The sequence below is a fragment of the Mustela putorius genome, unplaced genomic scaffold, assembly GCF_011764305.1.
Source record: "Mustela putorius furo isolate JIRA1106 unplaced genomic scaffold, ASM1176430v1.1 tig00003923_pilon_pilon_pilon, whole genome shotgun sequence".
NCBI classification, from domain to species: domain Eukaryota; kingdom Metazoa; phylum Chordata; class Mammalia; order Carnivora; family Mustelidae; genus Mustela; species Mustela putorius.
Genome location: NW_025422068.1, coordinates 9529781 through 9546647, shown reverse-complemented (window position 1 = coordinate 9546647; position 16867 = coordinate 9529781). Strand labels below are relative to the sequence as shown.

General features: G+C 52.2%; 1 protein-coding gene across 1 annotated transcript; it reads left to right on the top strand.

The window, feature by feature from the left end:
• The first annotated feature begins 32 nt into the window (after window positions 1–32).
• GRM6 (glutamate metabotropic receptor 6) lies at window positions 33–12605 on the top strand. The gene is made up of 10 exons (XM_004759086.3): window positions 33–698; window positions 3009–3225; window positions 3468–3603; window positions 4283–4437; window positions 5528–5668; window positions 5773–5973; window positions 7456–7601; window positions 7714–8337; window positions 11153–11464; window positions 12408–12605. The coding sequence occupies exons 1-10, from the start codon at window positions 183–185 to the stop codon at window positions 12603–12605; spliced, it is 2646 nt and encodes an 881-aa protein (XP_004759143.3). The 5' UTR covers window positions 33–182.
• The last annotated feature ends 4262 nt before the right edge of the window (window positions 12606–16867 follow it).

The following is a 16867-nucleotide window of genomic DNA, read 5'->3' as shown; positions in this document are numbered from 1 at the left end:
TAGGGTGTGAGAGCGCGGTGGAGGCCTGCGAGCGCAGGGCGAATTGCTATCCCACCTCTTCCCCAGCGGGCTCCGCCGACGTTCATTGCGCGCCTCCCCTCTCCCCAGGACCCGGGACTCCTGCCAGGCGCTCAAAGCGTTCCCCCGTTCTGTTCCCTCCCGGCCCTGGAGCGGGACAGCGGATGGCCCGGCCCGGGAGCGCCCGAGCCGCGCTGCCGCCGCTGCTGATGCTGATGCTGGTGCTGGTGCTGGTGCTGACGCAGGCGGGCGTGGCGGGCGCGGCGGGCTCGGTGCGCCTGGCGGGCGGCCTCACGCTGGGCGGCCTGTTCCCGGTGCACGCGCGGGGCGCGGCTGGCCGGGCGTGCGGGCAGCTGAAGAAGGAACAGGGAGTGCACCGGCTGGAGGCCATGCTGTACGCGCTGGACCGCGTAAACGCCGACCCCGAGCTCCTGCCTGGCGTGCGCCTGGGTGCGCGGCTGCTCGACACCTGCTCGCGGGACACGTACGCGCTGGAGCAGGCGCTGAGCTTCGTGCAGGCGTTGATTCGCCGCCGTGGCGACGGCGACGAGGGGGCCGTGCGCTGCCCAGGGGGCGTCCCCCCACTGCGCACCGCGCCCCCGGAGCGCGTCGTGGCTGTTGTCGGCGCCTCGGCCAGCTCCGTCTCCATCATGGTCGCCAACGTGCTGCGCCTGTTTGCGGTGAGGGCACTCTCTTTCCGTCCTCCTCCCGTCCTCGCCCTCCGGGTGGCTGGTGTCTGATCTCCCGGCAGAAATCCTCACATTCACAAACCCCGTCCCTTGCACCAGATGTACGCCCGAGCCACATCAACCCAACCGGTCCACCCTTCCTTGTCTGCTCTGGGGCCCTGCCAGAGCTGCCGTGTGCACACACAGCCATTTGTGAGAATTAAGGAAAACTACCTTCTGGAGGGTCAAGGTGCTGCCTTGAAGCGGTTGCAGCCTTGGGCTGGGGACGCGATTCACTATAACAACAGGGCAGCTCCTAATTTAGCACCTACTTGGTCACTAGCTTGGGTGTCCTTGTTTGGGGCACACTCACTGCACTCTGCTGTGTGGTGGTCTCACCCCGGGCCCTGGGGAGTGCTCAAATGAGTGCAAATTTTTCCTGGGATCAGGCCCCTCCTTCTGGTGGGGCAACTAGGACATACCCCTGACTCCTGGGGAGGTGGGGAGCGAGGGTAGTTCCCTCAGCTTCAGGGAACCATCTTAAATGCAGGACAGCCCTTCCTTGCATCCTGGGGGGCAGTGATTGGGGGAGGGCAACAGGAATCAGGGATTGGGGGGCCTTTGGCATTAGAGTTTGGGGGTTTTCTGCAGTAGTCATTCATTTGGGCATCTCTGTGCTTTGTCCTTCTGAGCCCAGAGGAAGGCTTTGCTTCCATCTGGCTAGGGGAGGGGACTTGTGTTTCTTGAGAGTTTCTCCCATTCTCCCAGGCATGGCCTGTTTCTACCATGCTGGGTAGGGGTTTCATCTGGGCCCCCCTCCATCATCTGCATCCATATAATTCCCCCCATCCTGATTCCCCCTGGACAAGAGCTTATTGTACAGACACACCTTCTAGCTGGGACAGGGAGAGTTTATAAGGGGGATGGGGGGCACAGGGAAGAGTCTCCATCTCACCTGCCTGCCCATGTCTGTCTGCATTTGTACCTCTGTCCCCTGTCCTGCCTGGAGCTTTAGTTTCTGTCCTTTTCCCTATGTCTGCCTCTCTAGGCTGAGTGCAGAGATCTCAAACTCGGGGGTCTTCAGGGGCCAGGTTTGGGGTGTAGATGAGTGAAGCAGGACCCCCACAAGTCCAGAGCCCACTGCCGCCAGATCAGCCCAAGAGAGGGGTGGTGCCCCACTCCCATGTTTTAGACCCTGGCTATCAATTTAAAAATTAAACGAATGAAGACACTGGTGCAGGAAAGGCAGCCAGGGGCCAGATTTGCTGTTCCTGGTCCAGGAGCAGGGTTGAGGGTTTCCGAGTTCACCTCCTTATGTGTGTGCATCACTGTGATCGCAATGCATTTTAGATAAACTTCCTGGAGGAAGTTCAACATGTACAGGAAGGTGGTTCTGAGGATCAAACTTTAGTGTCCAGAGTGCCCAGAGTAGCTACAGCATCCATTAACCACGCTGGACCTTACTCTGACCTTCCCTCCTTCTTTGTGGTTCTTGTTTCTCTCTCTCCTCGTCTCTCTTTTTCTCTTCCCCCTTCCTCTTTTCCTCTTCCCTTCTCTCTCCCTCTTGCTCTTCCCATTATGTCTCCATACGCCACACTTTCTTTCTGCCTTGCTTCAGACATCCCTGTTTCCCCTAGACCAGCTCAGCCCAGTCCTTCCAGAACCTTCTCTCTCTTCTTCCCCTCACACCAGCTCCCACCTCACCCCTCTGCTCTGCTAGCCTCTCCACTCTCCACTCTCCTTTCACACTTGCTCTTCCCCTCCCCCCTTCTCCAGGATCAGCTTAGCCCATAATCCCAGCTGTCAATCACTCTAGCACACAGATAAGCCCAGCTGCAAGCAGACCCCTCCATTAGGCCAGAAAGAGCTTTGACTCAAATAACCCCGTCCCAGCCCCCTGCCTGCTCTGACCCTGCCTGGGTCTGCTGCTCCCCCACACAGACTTGTCCCTTTGTGTGAATTAGGAAAACATGTTGCCTCCCGGGACTGACAAGGAGTTCCATTTCCCCTTGCCAATGCAGCCTTTGCCCAGCAGCTGAATGGGCTGCAGGCTGGACTTGAGCCTCCACTTCCCCTTTGGCTGGACACAGTCGCCACCACTGTGCACGGTGTGCCCTGCCCTCTCCCTAGACCCCTGTACCTCCCATATTCCATCAGACCACATCTCAAAGACAGAGCGTTCCCCATGCCCTTGGGGCTCTCCATGTGGCTCTCCCACGTGGGCCCCGGTGCCCTAATCCCAGACTTCGGTGCCCCAACCTGTGTTCTGGATCCCTGCTGCCCTCCCTCCATCTGTAGCCCAGGTGTCCTTCCCCCTTCCAGATACCCCAGATCAGCTACGCCTCCACAGCGCCTGAGCTCAGTGACTCCACACGCTACGACTTCTTCTCCCGAGTTGTGCCACCGGACTCCTATCAGGCCCAGGCCATGGTGGACATCGTGAGGGCACTGGGATGGAACTACGTGTCCACACTGGCCTCCGAGGGCAACTATGGCGAGAGCGGGGTTGAGGCCTTTGTGCAGATCTCCCGGGAGGCTGGTGAGCTGGGAGCGGGGGTCCAAGGCATCAAGGAGCCTACACAGGGGTGAGCCAGGGGCCATCGGACAAGGCCAAAGCCATGAGATGGGGCACTGGGCCCATGGTGGGGAGCCTGGATGGTGCCTCTGTGGGTAGGCGCCCCTTCGGAGCATTCGGTCCCCATCACAGTCTTGCACCATGGTGGCCCCGGTGGGTGGGTACTTGGGTTGAACAAGAGGTGATTCTGGCATCCCCCCACCCAGGGGGGGTCTGCATTGCCCAGTCCATCAAGATTCCCAGGGAACCGAAGCCAGGAGAATTCAACAAGGTGATCAAGAGACTCATGGAGACTCCCAACGCCAGGGGCATCATCATCTTTGCCAACGAGGACGACATCAGGTGGTATAGCCGGCACATTCTGTCACTGTGGTTATCAGAGGCTCTCCCCGAAGGCCCTGCCCCCTCTTCTTACACATCCCCCAGCCATGCACATCCTCTCTTCCTCCTCCTCCCTCTTCTTGATGCCCCCCCCCCAACCCTCCTGCCCTTACAGACGTTCCCGGCTCGCATCTGTCTGTCTGGTGCACCCAGAAATGAACCGGGCTGGGTGTGGGTGGAGATACTCCAGGACTTGCCAAGGGAAACCACAGAGGAATACCTGTCTGTTCTTATCATTCACAGTGGGGGAGAGACCCATGGGCAGATCTGAGTGCCGAAAATGAGCTGTCAGAGAAGGAGACCTGGGGTAGTGCAGGGGGTATCAGCAGGGGGTCATGGACCCTGACCCGAGGCCTGTGTGGTTCCAGGCCAGCAGGAGGCTTGGCAAGAGAAGGGAGGCCCTTCTTCCTTGAAGTGGGCCGCAAGTGCACAGAACAGGAGGGCAGCCTAGGGCCAGAGCCTGGCTAGAAACTTTACTACCTAAGAACCCTGGAGCAAGTGTCCAAAACTCCTTTCCCACCATTTTTACTGCTTAATGAGGGTCTGGTGAGTGGTTTGGAATGGGATAGAAGGAGAGGGAAAAACAGAAAGTAGAAGGGGGATCTCCGGTCCTCACTCACCCTGACCCTGTTCCTACCAGGAGGGTCCTAGAGGCCGCACGCCACGCCAACCTGACAGGTCACTTCTTATGGGTCGGCTCAGACAGCTGGGGAGCCAAGACCTCTCCCATCCTGAACCTGGAGGATGTGGCTGTGGGGGCCATCACCATCCTGCCCAAAAGAGCTTCCATAGATGGTGAGTGCCGGGATGCCCTCTCCCACCACATCCCAGGCCCCTGCTTGTCCTCCCCACGATCCCCTCTTGGGGGGCATTCGTTTTCCCCATTTGTAAAATTGTGTATCCTGCTCCATGTCCCTTCCGGGATTCCCAAATTCTAGGATTCTAAAATTCTGTGACTACATCCCAGCAAGCAGTGTTTGAGTTGGCAAAGGAGGAAAAGCCCACCCTCACTTCACAGGGTCAAGAATTAGTTGTGGCTTTTCTGTTTTTGTTTTTGTTTTAATTCAATGCCTATCTTCCTGGTATTTCTGGTTCTGCACAAGACACACTAATTTGAGGGGGGAGGGAAAGGGAGCAAAACCGAGGATGGGGACATATTGTCCCATCGATCAAATGATGAAACCTGCCTCCCTCCCTCCCTTCACCATCCTACCCATGAATATCTGGAAGAACCCAGCAGAGAGGTTCACTTTACAACAGGATTTGGTCATTTTCCCAAAGCCTGAACTGAAGATGCCTCGACAAGATGCTTCAGGCTATTTTAATGAAGCACAGAACCTCGTAAAGACTCAGAACTCTGACTTTCCGGGGCTCCCAGCCTCCCACCCATCCTCATGCTCTTTCTTTCCCTTAGAGTGCACTTGGTTGCATTTGACAATTTAGAATGAGAGTGGTTTTAGCAATAAAGTCATGTCATCGCCAGATAAGATGTCTGAAAACAGGCCACTTCAGGTTGGGGGCAGTGAGTTAATGATGTTCTCAAAGCCCTGAGCTCTATCCCCACTTCTGTTCCACCATTCTCCATAGTTGCTCTGTGCCTTCGTGACTCAGGTGTCTTATTCACAAAGTGGCTGCGGGAGCTCCTCCCATTACATCTTTACCACCGCATCCCAACCAGGAAAGAAGGAGCAGCATAAAAGTCTTCGAGGTGGCGAGGCTCTGAGTTTACAATAGGATGCACAATCTACCCTGAAGCCCCCAGACGGCTTTGAAATCACAGGCCAGAAGCTGACCGTGTGGCCAGTCCTAGCTGCACAGTAAGCAAGTGGTAGAGGGGCACAGAGGAATCATTCAGATGGTTGCCGCCCTCTCTCCTCCCTCTCAGGATTTGACCAGTACTTCATGACCCGCTCCCTGGAGAATAACCGCCGCAACATCTGGTTTGCCGAGTTCTGGGAGGAGAATTTTAACTGCAAACTGACCAGCTCAGGTACCCAGTCAGATGACACCATCCGCAAATGCACAGGTGAGAGCTGCCCGGGGTGGCACGGGAGGTCGGGGAGAAGGCCTGAGGCCGGGCGGGGCACCCAGGAGGGCCGGGCACACTTCCTCTGGGCATCCCTAGGACAGGCGAGGAACGCATCGGCCGGGACTCGACCTACGAGCAGGAGGGGAAGGTGCAGTTTGTGATCGACGCGGTGTACGCCATTGCCCACGCCCTCCACAGCATGCACCAGGCGCTCTGCCCCGGGCTCACTGGCCTGTGCCCAGCCATGGAGACCACCGATGGGCGGATGCTGCTGCAGTATATCCGAGCAGTCCGCTTCAATGGTGAGTGAGAGACAGATCCCCTCCCAAAGGGAAGGGATGTCCCTGGCATGGATTTCTCTGCTGGACCTGGGCTGACTCAGGATCAAAGGGATGGGAGAGGCAGAATGGTGTCCTGTCCCCTGGTAGCAGCAGAGGGCCTGGCACATGGGCAGGGCTCAGAATAAGGTCTGGAAAAGGCCCAGGAAGACTCAAGCCACACTCCTGGTTTGTGCGGAAAGATAGGCTTCTTGTTCAGTGACTACTCTTTATAAAAATTAAAAACTGTTCTCCCACCAAATATGGAGCACCTTCTGCCTGCCAAGCTGTCTGTTAAATAGCACAGCTTAACATCACCCCAGACCAGCCCCACGAACTGGCTGAACAAGCCTCTGAAAGAAACAAGGCTGATTGTTCTTTGTACAGGTCTGGACCCACCGTCTGGCCCGGCCAGCTAAGCTCTTTCTTTTTCTCTATAAACTGTGGTGACATACATGTAGGCTCATATTTGCCATCTTCACCATTTTTAAAAAAGATTTTGTCAGAGAGAATGAGAGAGAGAGAGAGAGAGAGAGAGAGAGTGCAAGCAGGAGGTGCAGCAGGCAGAGGGAAAAGCAGGCTCCCCGCCGAGCAAGGAGTCAATGTGGGACTCCGGGGATCGTGACCTGAGTCCAAGGCAGATGCTTAACCAACTGAGCAACCCAGGCGCCCCCATCTTCACCAATTTTAAGTGTACAGTTTAGTCGTGTGTGCCCTGTTGTGCAACCATTCTCCAGAACTTGTTTTATCTTCCAAGACCGAAATTCTGTCTCCATTAAACACTAACTCCCCATCCCCCCTCCTGCAAGCTTCTGTCAACTTCCATCCTACTTTCTGTCCCTATGATTTTGCTTGCTCTACGTACCTGCTGTGAGAGGGATCAGGCACTATTTGTCCTTTTGTGATTGACTCCTTTCCCTCAGTATAACATCCGCAAGGTTCACCCACGTTGTGGCCGGCGTTAGAACCTCTTTTCCTTTTTTAAGGCTGAAGAATCACCTTGCATGAATAGGGGAACATTTTGTTTGTCTATTCAACCCCTGGTGCGTCCACCTTTGGCCACTACGAATGATGCTGCCGTGAACGTGGGTGACCCATCTTTGAGGCTCTGAGCTGAGTCCTTTCTTCTGGACATACCCTGGAAGTGGGCTTGCTGGGCCAGGTGGTAATCCTACGTCCAGTTTCTGGAGGACCCGCCACACCGTTTTCCACAGTGACGGCACCATTTTGCATCCCCACCAGCAATGCATTGCGGTCCCACTGTCCCCACGTGCTCCCGAGGCTTGTTACTTCCGGGGGGGGTGGTTAACCGCGGCCACCTCCAATGGGTGGGGGGGAGGTGATGTCCCCCATGACTCCGAGCGTCTTTGCGCAAGTGCCTCACGCCTCCCTGCATCCTGGGCCGCCCCAGGGGCCTCTCCGGGAGGGACTAGAGGACCAGCTGAGGGTTCCCGGCTCTCGTTCCAGGCAGCGCGGGGACCCCCGTGATGTTCAACGAGAATGGGGACGCGCCGGGGCGGTACGACATCTTCCAATACCAGGCGGCCAACGGCAGCGCGGGCAGCGGCGGCTACCAGGCGGTGGGCCAGTGGGCAGAGAACCTCAGGCTGGACGTGAGTGGGCGCGGACCCGCGGAGCCCGGGGTGGCGGGGGTGGAGGGGCGCACAGACCCCCCCAGCCCACCCCGGGTGGATGTTTCAGGCCCACGCGTCTCCTGTGCCGCAGGTGGAAGCCCTGCAGTGGTCAGGGGAGACCCGCGAGGTGCCCTCATCCCTGTGCAGCCTCCCCTGCGGGCCAGGGGAGCGCAAGAAGATGGTGAAGGGCGTGCCCTGCTGCTGGCACTGCGAGCCCTGCGACGGCTACCGCTTCCAGGTGGACGAGTTCACGTGCGAGGCCTGCCCCGGGGACATGCGGCCCACACGCAACCACACGGGCTGCCGCCCCACGCCCGTCGTGCGCCTCACCTGGTCCTCGCCGTGGGCCGCACCGCCCCTCCTGCTGGCCGTGCTGGGCAGCATGGCCACCACCACCGTGGTGGCCACCTTCGTGCGCCACAACAACACGCCCATCGTCCGCGCCTCCGGCCGCGAGCTCAGCTACGTGCTGCTCACCGGCATCTTCCTCATCTACGCCATCACCTTCCTCATGGTTGCCGAGCCCGGAGCGGCTGTGTGCGCCGCCCGCCGGCTCTTCCTGGGCCTGGGCACCACGCTCAGCTACTCCGCCCTGCTCACCAAGACCAACCGCATCTACCGCATCTTTGAGCAGGGGAAGCGCTCCGTCACGCCCCCGCCCTTCATCAGCCCCACCTCGCAGCTCGCCATCACCTTCAGCCTCACCTCCGTGCAGGTGGGCCGCGGGCTCTTGGGGCCACGCGAGGGGGGAAAGGGGGAAGGGACCACGGCTGGGCTGGCGGGTTGTCCTCCACTCGGAAAACCCAATAAACGCTCTTCTGTTTTGGCTCCCATGTTTTAAAAAAAAAAATTTTGCAGGAGCCACGGCCCCACTGTTCTCCTATAAACAGAACTCCTCCCGCAAGCCCCATCCTGCTCCATCCTCGAGGGAACTGGGTCAGTAAGCTGGGGAGTGCCAGCATCCAGCGCTGTTTCTGTAAAAAACAATGAGATTATTTTCCTACACGGAACATGCTTTCCACAGTTTCGCTCCCATATAAAAATAAGGCAAAGCCATCTGATAATTTTTCTCAAGCAGAAAAAGAAGCTGTTTCTGTAAAGGGAGTTCCTGCTGCCGGGTCACTGGGCTAACCTGGATGAGAGGCATGGGCTCCAGCAACCTTACTGTGTAGTGGGGCGTCCTGCTCCACAAATGGCCAGGATTTCATGACTTACATGCAGCAAAAAGCAGAGTGCCTTCAGGGGGTTTTCTGTGGTAGTATTAGACGTTGGAAATTATTCTCATGATCTGGAAAGCACTGCACATTTTCTGTGCAAAGGGTAGCACTCAGGGACAGGTGTGGGTGGCACTGTGGCATCGTAGAGCCAGGCCAGTTCTCAGGGCTACATGGAGGGCCTGTGCTCAGCCTGCTTTGGACAGTGCACGCTCTGCACTCCAGGAAAGCCCTTCCCCCTGCCTAGCTCTGTGTATGCCTCTTTCATTCCTACCTGCAAACCTTAGGCTATGTAATTCTCCATAACTGAAAGGTGTTGCCATCTTCCTGCAGATAGCAGGGCCTGAGCTATCCCTGTGAGATCCAGAAGGCCAATGTCCAGCACCTGTTAATGTCCCGACCTCTTACCTCCCTGCTTCCCCGCCCGAAACCCCTGCAATGTCCCTTTGCCCCCAGGACAGAGGTACTTAGACGACAGTCAGTACTTCCTGGCTCATCTCTGGACTCTCCACATTATACCCTCCCTTCCGGAAATCCCAAACCCCTGCAAAGAGGCATACCTGCAGTGTTACTGGGTCATTCATCAATACAGTGGACATGAAATGGCATCTCGTTTTAATTTGCATCTACTTAATTACTAGTGCATCTGGCCTTTGAGGTTCCCTCTTCTGTGATGTGCCTGTTCCTGTGCTTTGCTTATTTTCTATTATTTTGTAGGAGTTGTTTTTTTTTTCTTTGTTTGTTTTGTTTCCAGGTACTAATGCTAGTTCCCTAATGCTAGTTCCTTTTCAATTACAGGGGTTGTGAAATTGGTGGGGTCCCTTTTGTTTGCTATTCCTGTATATCTCAGGCCTTGGATGAGAGTTCCTCATAGGCAACTTTTTTTTCCTACCTAGAAGCTTGTTCTAGGAGGAGCCTCCAGACTGCTCTCCTGGATGGTGGGTGGGATGTTATTAGTCCCTTGTCCATGGAGCTGCTGCCTCTGGAAGGATCACAAAAAGGTTCTCCTTTCTGGTGAACAAACTATTAAAAAGCATGCCCTTCTCCGGGATCACACAGCCCTGCTCTAGGTTCATAGCATGGCACTGAAGTGTTGGCTTGATTTCAGCCCTACATGCCCCCCACACATATATACATACCAGACAGTCTTGTACAGTGAGCAACCAGCACAAATGAAGGGGAAGCCCCTCTAGGGTCCTGCCTTCATTGCATGTGTCTTAATTCCTGCTCCCCAGCTTCCTTTTGCTCAAGGTCATGTCTTCTGTCTCTGTGAGGGAACTGCTACTCCATCTCCTCCCTATTAGTGCTTGCTTTTGACTTATTTTTTAAGATTTTATTTATTTATCAGAGAGAGAGAGAGCGCACAAGCCAAGGGAGCAGCAGCAGGCAGAGAGAGAGGGAGAAGCAGGCTCCCCACTGAGCAAAGAGCCCAATGCAGATCCCAGGACCCTGGGATCATGACCTGACTAAAAGGCAGATGCTTAACTGACTGAGCCACCCAGGCATCCCTGTGTTTGATTTTTTTTTTTGCAGTAATTTAAAAATATATATATTCAGTTAGCCATCATATAGTACATCATTAGTGTTTGATGTACTATCCATGATTCATTAGTTGTGTACAACATCCAGTGCTTGAGTTTGATTTTGATAACCTCCAGGGCCACCCAGCATCAGCTCACATCCTTTCTACTCAGTTTAGTGCCTCATTCTGGGCTTCACTCTGCATACCCACAGGATTTCATTATACTATGTTCAGAAGTTCTCAGGATCTGGAGAAGGAATGGGTCCTCAGGAACTAGGTTTGATATGAAGGAACTAGGTTTGCCATGGTGCTAGATGGGATCAAGCGAGTGTTTTCACATCTACAGAATGGAGATGGTACTGCCTACCCCTGGGCGGCCAGGGGTGGGGTGTTGTTAGGAAAGAGAATCTCTGCTGAGTCTAGCCCTTAATCAGTGGGACAGACACTGGCTCCTTCCCCAAGCTGGCTCAGAGGGACTGTGTGTAGGCCACCTCTGCCTGTAGTCGCTGTATATTGCAGGACTTGGTGATGGTTGGGATACAGGAAGAGGACATCCAGGGCCCATTACTCAGCCAGCCCTCATATTGCCAGCACATATCTTCACGGCAACCCCTTCTGTCCACCAGCCTTTGCGTAGGCAGTTCCCTCCTGGATGGTCCTCCCCTCTCCATGGGGACTCTCAGGCCTGCGCATCCCACTAAGTAGGCCAGGAGCCTCAAGGTGACCCTAACCTGCCAGAGACATTGGTGGGTGGCCAGGCTGCATGTGTTCCTGACCCATGTTGGGTCCTGCAGGTGGTGGGAGTGATGGCGTGGCTGGGAGCCCAGCCCCCACACAGCGTGATCGACTATGAAGAACAACGGACAGTGGACCCAGAGCAGGCCAGAGGGGTGCTCAAGTGCGACATGTCGGACCTGTCCCTCATCGGCTGCCTGGGCTACAGCCTCCTGCTCATGGTCACGTGCACGGTGTATGCCATCAAAGCCCGCGGCGTGCCTGAGACCTTCAATGAGGCCAAGCCCATCGGCTTCACCATGTATACCACATGCATCATCTGGTTGGCTTTTGTGCCTATCTTCTTTGGCACTGCCCAGTCAGCTGAAAAGGTAATCTGGGGTCCCCCGTCAGTTCCACTGCCTCCTTTGTTTCCTGCCTGTCCATGGAAGGGTTCGGTGGTCCCAAGTGTTGGGCCACATGCATGAATGCCTGCTTGTTGGTTAATTCATTCACATACTTAAAAACTCATCCATTCATTTGTCAGTCTCCCTTTGCTGCTTCAGTCAGCCCAATTTTCCTTTGTTCATTCATGTGTTCATCCATGCTTCTAACCATCCATTAACTTGTGTTGTTGTTTTTTTTTTAAGATTTACTTGTTTTGGAGAGAGAATGTGTCTGTGAGCACAGGGGAGGGGCAGAGGGAGCCAGTGGGGGAGAATCTCAAGCAGATTCCAGGCTGAGTGCAGAGCCCAACATGGGGCTCAATCCCATGACCCAAGATCATGACCTGAGCTGAAACCAAGAGTCAGATGCTTACCCGAATAAGCCACCCAGGCGCCTCTCCATTAATTTACTTCCATTCAGTTACTTCTTTAGATACTCTGTAGCCATCAGTCCATTCATCTGTCAGTCCATTTTCTTGCTCATTACTCAGCGATTTCCTTGCGTGTATAGTAGACGTGTTTATTCACCACTGTCCTTCATGTTTGCCCACTCGCTCTTTCATTCAAAGTGTTCATTCGTGTGTACATTTGAAAACATTCATCCATTCATTAACATGCTCTAGTGCTTTTTAGGCATATGGACCCTTCCCCAGATGTCACTCACTGTGAATGAGCCCTTCCCTTGGTCACTTGTCCACTTGGTCCTGTGTTATTCATTCTCCGTCCTGCCTATGTCAGAGTCACACCATGACCATCACTTCTTCATGCCACAGGGCCTTTGCTTATATGGTTGCCCTTTCCATCCACCAGATGAACACAGACTCATGTGGGGGTGGGGTTGGGAAGGAAAAATGCTGAGTCCCACCCGGTTCTTTCCTCCATGGCTCAGATCTACATCCAAACCACCACACTGACTGTGTCCTTGAGCCTGAGTGCGTCAGTGTCCCTTGGCATGCTGTATGTGCCCAAAACCTACGTCATCCTGTTCCACCCGGAGCAGAATGTGCAGAAGCGGAAGCGGAGCCTCAAGGCGACCTCAACAGTGGCAGCCCCACCCAAGGGCGAGGACACAGAGGCCCCCAAGTAGTGAGTGGGGAAGGAGTGGGAGTGGTTGTTCCCTCCCTTCTGTTCTTTCTTTCTCTTGCTTCACGGTGGAAGCTGTGACAAGTCCAGGACTGCAGTGAACAGTCAGAAGCAGGGGGTCCTCAAAGTCCATGCCCACCAGGATGGGGCTGGCCTCCAGAAAGACCTGGACCAACATACCACACTTCATCCCTGCTTTTCCATGCCTGTTGGCATCATACGTACTTGCTGCAGACCAGACTTTCTACTCATGGTGGGAAACAGCTACCAAGAGGATCCTACTCTAGGGAGTACTGAACTTACACTTCCTGATCTGAGTTCAGAGAGTGTGATGAAGCCCCTGGGTTTGGCCCAGCGTGAGTGAGAGTTCTACCCAAACAGCCATCAGAATGTGCGGACTGTGCAACATTCAAGAATGTGTAGATATCACTCTGGAAATGCAGGGCTGGCTTTGAGGAGGGGACTTTTCCCCAAGAGACCTGAGGTTCTTTCTTCTGGCCTGAGTAACTCAGGCTTGGCTCTGAGGGATCGAACCTCAGGTGAGAGAGCTCTGTGAGGGATCGACCTGGGACAGGACGTGGGAGCCAGCAGAGGCACTGGGACATACCCTACGGGGTTACTTGTGTTGAGGTCTTTTTCTTGGGACCTTCACCCCTGGGATCTAGGGCATGTCAACATGTGGACTATAGTTTTTGCCTTTCCCTGTGCATCCTCCCTTAAATGACCCCCAAACACTTGTGTGGTGGTAGCGGTGTGAGAATAAGCAACGGGGCAGCAGTTGCCCTCTTCTGATGCCCATGAGAGATTATGGTCAGGAGTTTTGGGTTGTGTCCTTGGTGATGATAAATTCCAAGTAGACATCTTAGGATGAATATCCACACTTTTCTCTCCCAACATTTACTGAGAGGTCCCCTTTGAAAGGGAAACATGAAGCATGGGAAGGAAGATACTTAGACTTCAGATGCATGGACATTTATTTTTGAGGGTGTTTTTTTTTTTCCCAAAAGCTTGGTTTTAGTTACGGAATTGTATTTCCCTATGGTACAATTTCTATCTGTGAAATTGGCTCTTTTCCTTTATCAGTTCAGAATTCTCTAGTATCTGATGTCCAGAACTCATTCTGAAGGTCAACGAACCTTCATGCAACATAAAGGCTTTTTCCTCTTCCTCTATTGCATAAATAGATTTTTGTCCCCGGGACCAGGTGTTCCTTAAGTTAATAGGGCTTCTCCTCAGAATAACATTTTTGGTGTACATATTCTCCTTCCTTACATTTTTTTGCATTTCTATGGTTTCTCCACATTGTGAATTAGGAAGTTTTATTTATTGCTCAGTGCTTTCCAAAAATTCATTATTTCATAGAGCTGCTTTCCTGTGTGGGTTTTCTGATGTAACGTGATGAGGTGTATTCTCTTGCTGAAGGCTTTACCATATTAGTGCTTCGAGAGTGTTTTTCTGCTATGTGAACTCTCAGAGTCAGTTAGCTCTCAGTTCCAAAGGAAGACGTTTCTGTGTTTTTGTTGTTGTTGTTTTTCTCTTAGTGTTTCTCCTGGGATGAATTCCCTGATGTTCAATAAGCATTGACTTCTAGTTAAAAACTTTTTAGTGGTTTTCCCCAATTTGAACTCTGTGACTTAGAGTTTGGATGATTTCTTAGTAGAACATTTAGAGGGTTTCTCCCCAGTGTAAGGTTTCTGCTTTAGAGTCCTGGCTTCCTGCTGAAGACTTTCACACACTCCTCACATTCATTCATGCTGGTGTCTCTGATGTGAAAATGAATGCTTGACCACAGGCAGGTTCTGGTTCCTTCTTATGGGCATCTCACATTCAGTCCACTTGTAATGATTTCTATAGCATGTGCCATTTTGTATGTGGTGGAGAATCCTCTGTTACTAACATGTGATCATACTTAGTGCACTTGTGAGGTTTCTCTCCTTTATGAGTTCTCTACTGTATGCTAAATTTGGACTCCCAGAAGAAGGCTTTTCTATGATCAGTGTGTAAAAGGATCATTTGAGGTTCAGTGCAGGGTTGACAACTTCCTGAAGGTCTTCCCATTTACTATTTACTATAGGCACTGCTTTGCCTTCTCTGAGATTCAGTCAATCAAGTTGAACCCCTGAATAAAGGTTTTGTTTTGTTTCGAATTTGTGGAATTTATAAGGTGTTGGTTTCTTTTATGCTGCTAAGTAAGAACTGGGCTGTGCTTGTTGGCTTTCTCACATTCATTGCTCTGAGTGATTTCTTCCCAGTATGAATTCTGTGTTTCAGTGAAAATGGGGCTCTGTATTGGAGGCTTTCCCATGTTACAACCAGAGGGTTTCTCTCCAGCATGAATTCTCTAAAGCAGAGGAAGATTACATTTTGATATAGACTTTAATTCACCAATTTGTAAGGATATTGTCTGTGTCCAATGTGTAGAGAGTTGCATAAGGAGGGCCTCTCTCATGTTAACTATATGCTTTTATCTTTTCACCAGTGTGAATTTTTCAACACATCTATTACATTCAGTTTGGCTCTGTCCCATTTATTAAATTTTGTGCTATTTGGAAATTTCCCCCAAGCTCATTACTTTCATTGTCTCTCACTCATTGACTTCTTGTTGAATAAATACAACTTTTCCCAGAAGTTTAACTTGCATTTTCTGTTGCTTTTTTTTTTTTTTAATGTAGTCAACAATTTGCAAGACTTCTTCTAAACTGGAATAAAGTACACAATTCCAAGTGAATCTTCCCACCATCATTTTACAGAATGAAACCTCTTCAGAAATCTCCACTATACTGACACCATTTTTCAGTGGCGTCACCAAATTCGTCATTTGGGAATTTTATGAAAAATTCCCAGGTGTAGATATTTTCCATTTCCCAGCTTTGACAAGGGAAGCCTGCTGCTGTGTGGACAGAGTAGTGACAGCTGTAGAAGACTGGGAGTTTCAGAGATGATCTTTCAGCTTATGGAACAGAGAGGACTCAAGATGGGGCATAGCCCTGAACACAGAAACTCCAAGAGGAGGCTTGGATGAAAGGTAGTCGAGGGTGTAGAGAGACAGATTAGTGAAGGGGCTGGTTTTGGACACTGTGAGCCTTCCTGCTTCTTGTGGGTTACTGTGGTGGGATACTAACTAGTCTCTGCTTCCTGTGTCTTTCCCCTCCATCCCGCACACCAATATCAAAATCATCATTCTGGGGCACCAGTGCTCCCCATTAATAGTGATGCTGCTATGGGCCCTGCTCTCTCCTGGCACCCGGAGTCTGGCTATGATTCATTCTCGTATTTGCATGCAGATTCAGAAACAGAAATAGCAGGAAGGACATGGGTCTGGCTCCACATGCTGTTCACTGATGTAGTCTGGCCAATTTGAAGTATTATTAGCTTATTCTACCAGGGCTCTTGAATGTTGAACTTACCCATACTATCAACTTCCGAGTTTTTTTTTCCAATCCCAATCTGCCAGACAGGGAAATTTCCAGGGGGCACAGACTTTGTCTTGCCCCTGACACTGTAGACTTCCTTCAGTCAGCTTTCATATCTAGAAATTGTATAATGTCAAGGTTAAGACTTCTTGAGATCAATGGCAGCTCTGCCATGCTAGTTAGTGACCTTGGCCAAGATAATTAGCCTCTCCCACAGTCGCTGCAGCCAGAGTCACCTTGATCCCTGCAGATGCCCACACCATTAACCCCATTTCCCAGCATCCACCCTCCCAGCCCTAACAGTCAATGCCCAAACAGACCCCACTCATTACATAAACCCCTCAGGTGACCAATACCAAGACTCCATCTAAGACCTCCCAAATAACATTCCTTCTTGAAAACTGAGAAAGCTATAGAGAAAGCTGTGCTGTATTTCCCTCATAAAAATATGAATTCTATATGGGTTGGTTGTGAAGGGTCTTGAAGGTTTTGCTTCCCATGGTTGGCCCTGGAGGAGCCATGGAAGTGTTTACACAAGTGAGTCCTGTGGCTGGATCTGTGGTGTGGACAAAGTCACTGGTGGCTGGAATGGGAGGTGGCCCGGAATGATTGGTGAAGAGCCTGAGGCAATGCACCAGGGGGAATCTGGTATATCCTTGCCTGTAAATATTTATACCCCCATTTTCCCCACTATCACAATGGCTAGAAATGATAGCATTAGGTAACAGTGAGCAATGCTGTACCTTCGTTGAAGTATATTGCTGAAATAAATTAGCAATCAAAACTTACGTGGCTTTTAAGTTTCCGCATTTTAGTTCTTCTAAATTTGGAATTTTCTTATTCACTGGAAGGA

What these genes read in the sequence shown, in the direction of transcription:
- GRM6 (XM_004759086.3), top strand. Translation starts at nt 183, where the DNA reads ATGGCCCGGCCCGGGAGCGCCCGAGCCGCGCTGCCGCCGCTGCTGATG. An exon ending in CAAAAGAGCTTCCATAGATG is followed by an intron (nt 4,438 to 5,527) that starts GTGAGTGCCGGG and finishes CCTCCCTCTCAG; the next exon opens with GATTTGACCAGTACTTCATG. An exon ending in CCGAGCAGTCCGCTTCAATG is followed by an intron (nt 5,974 to 7,455) that starts GTGAGTGAGAGA and finishes CTCTCGTTCCAG; the next exon opens with GCAGCGCGGGGACCCCCGTG.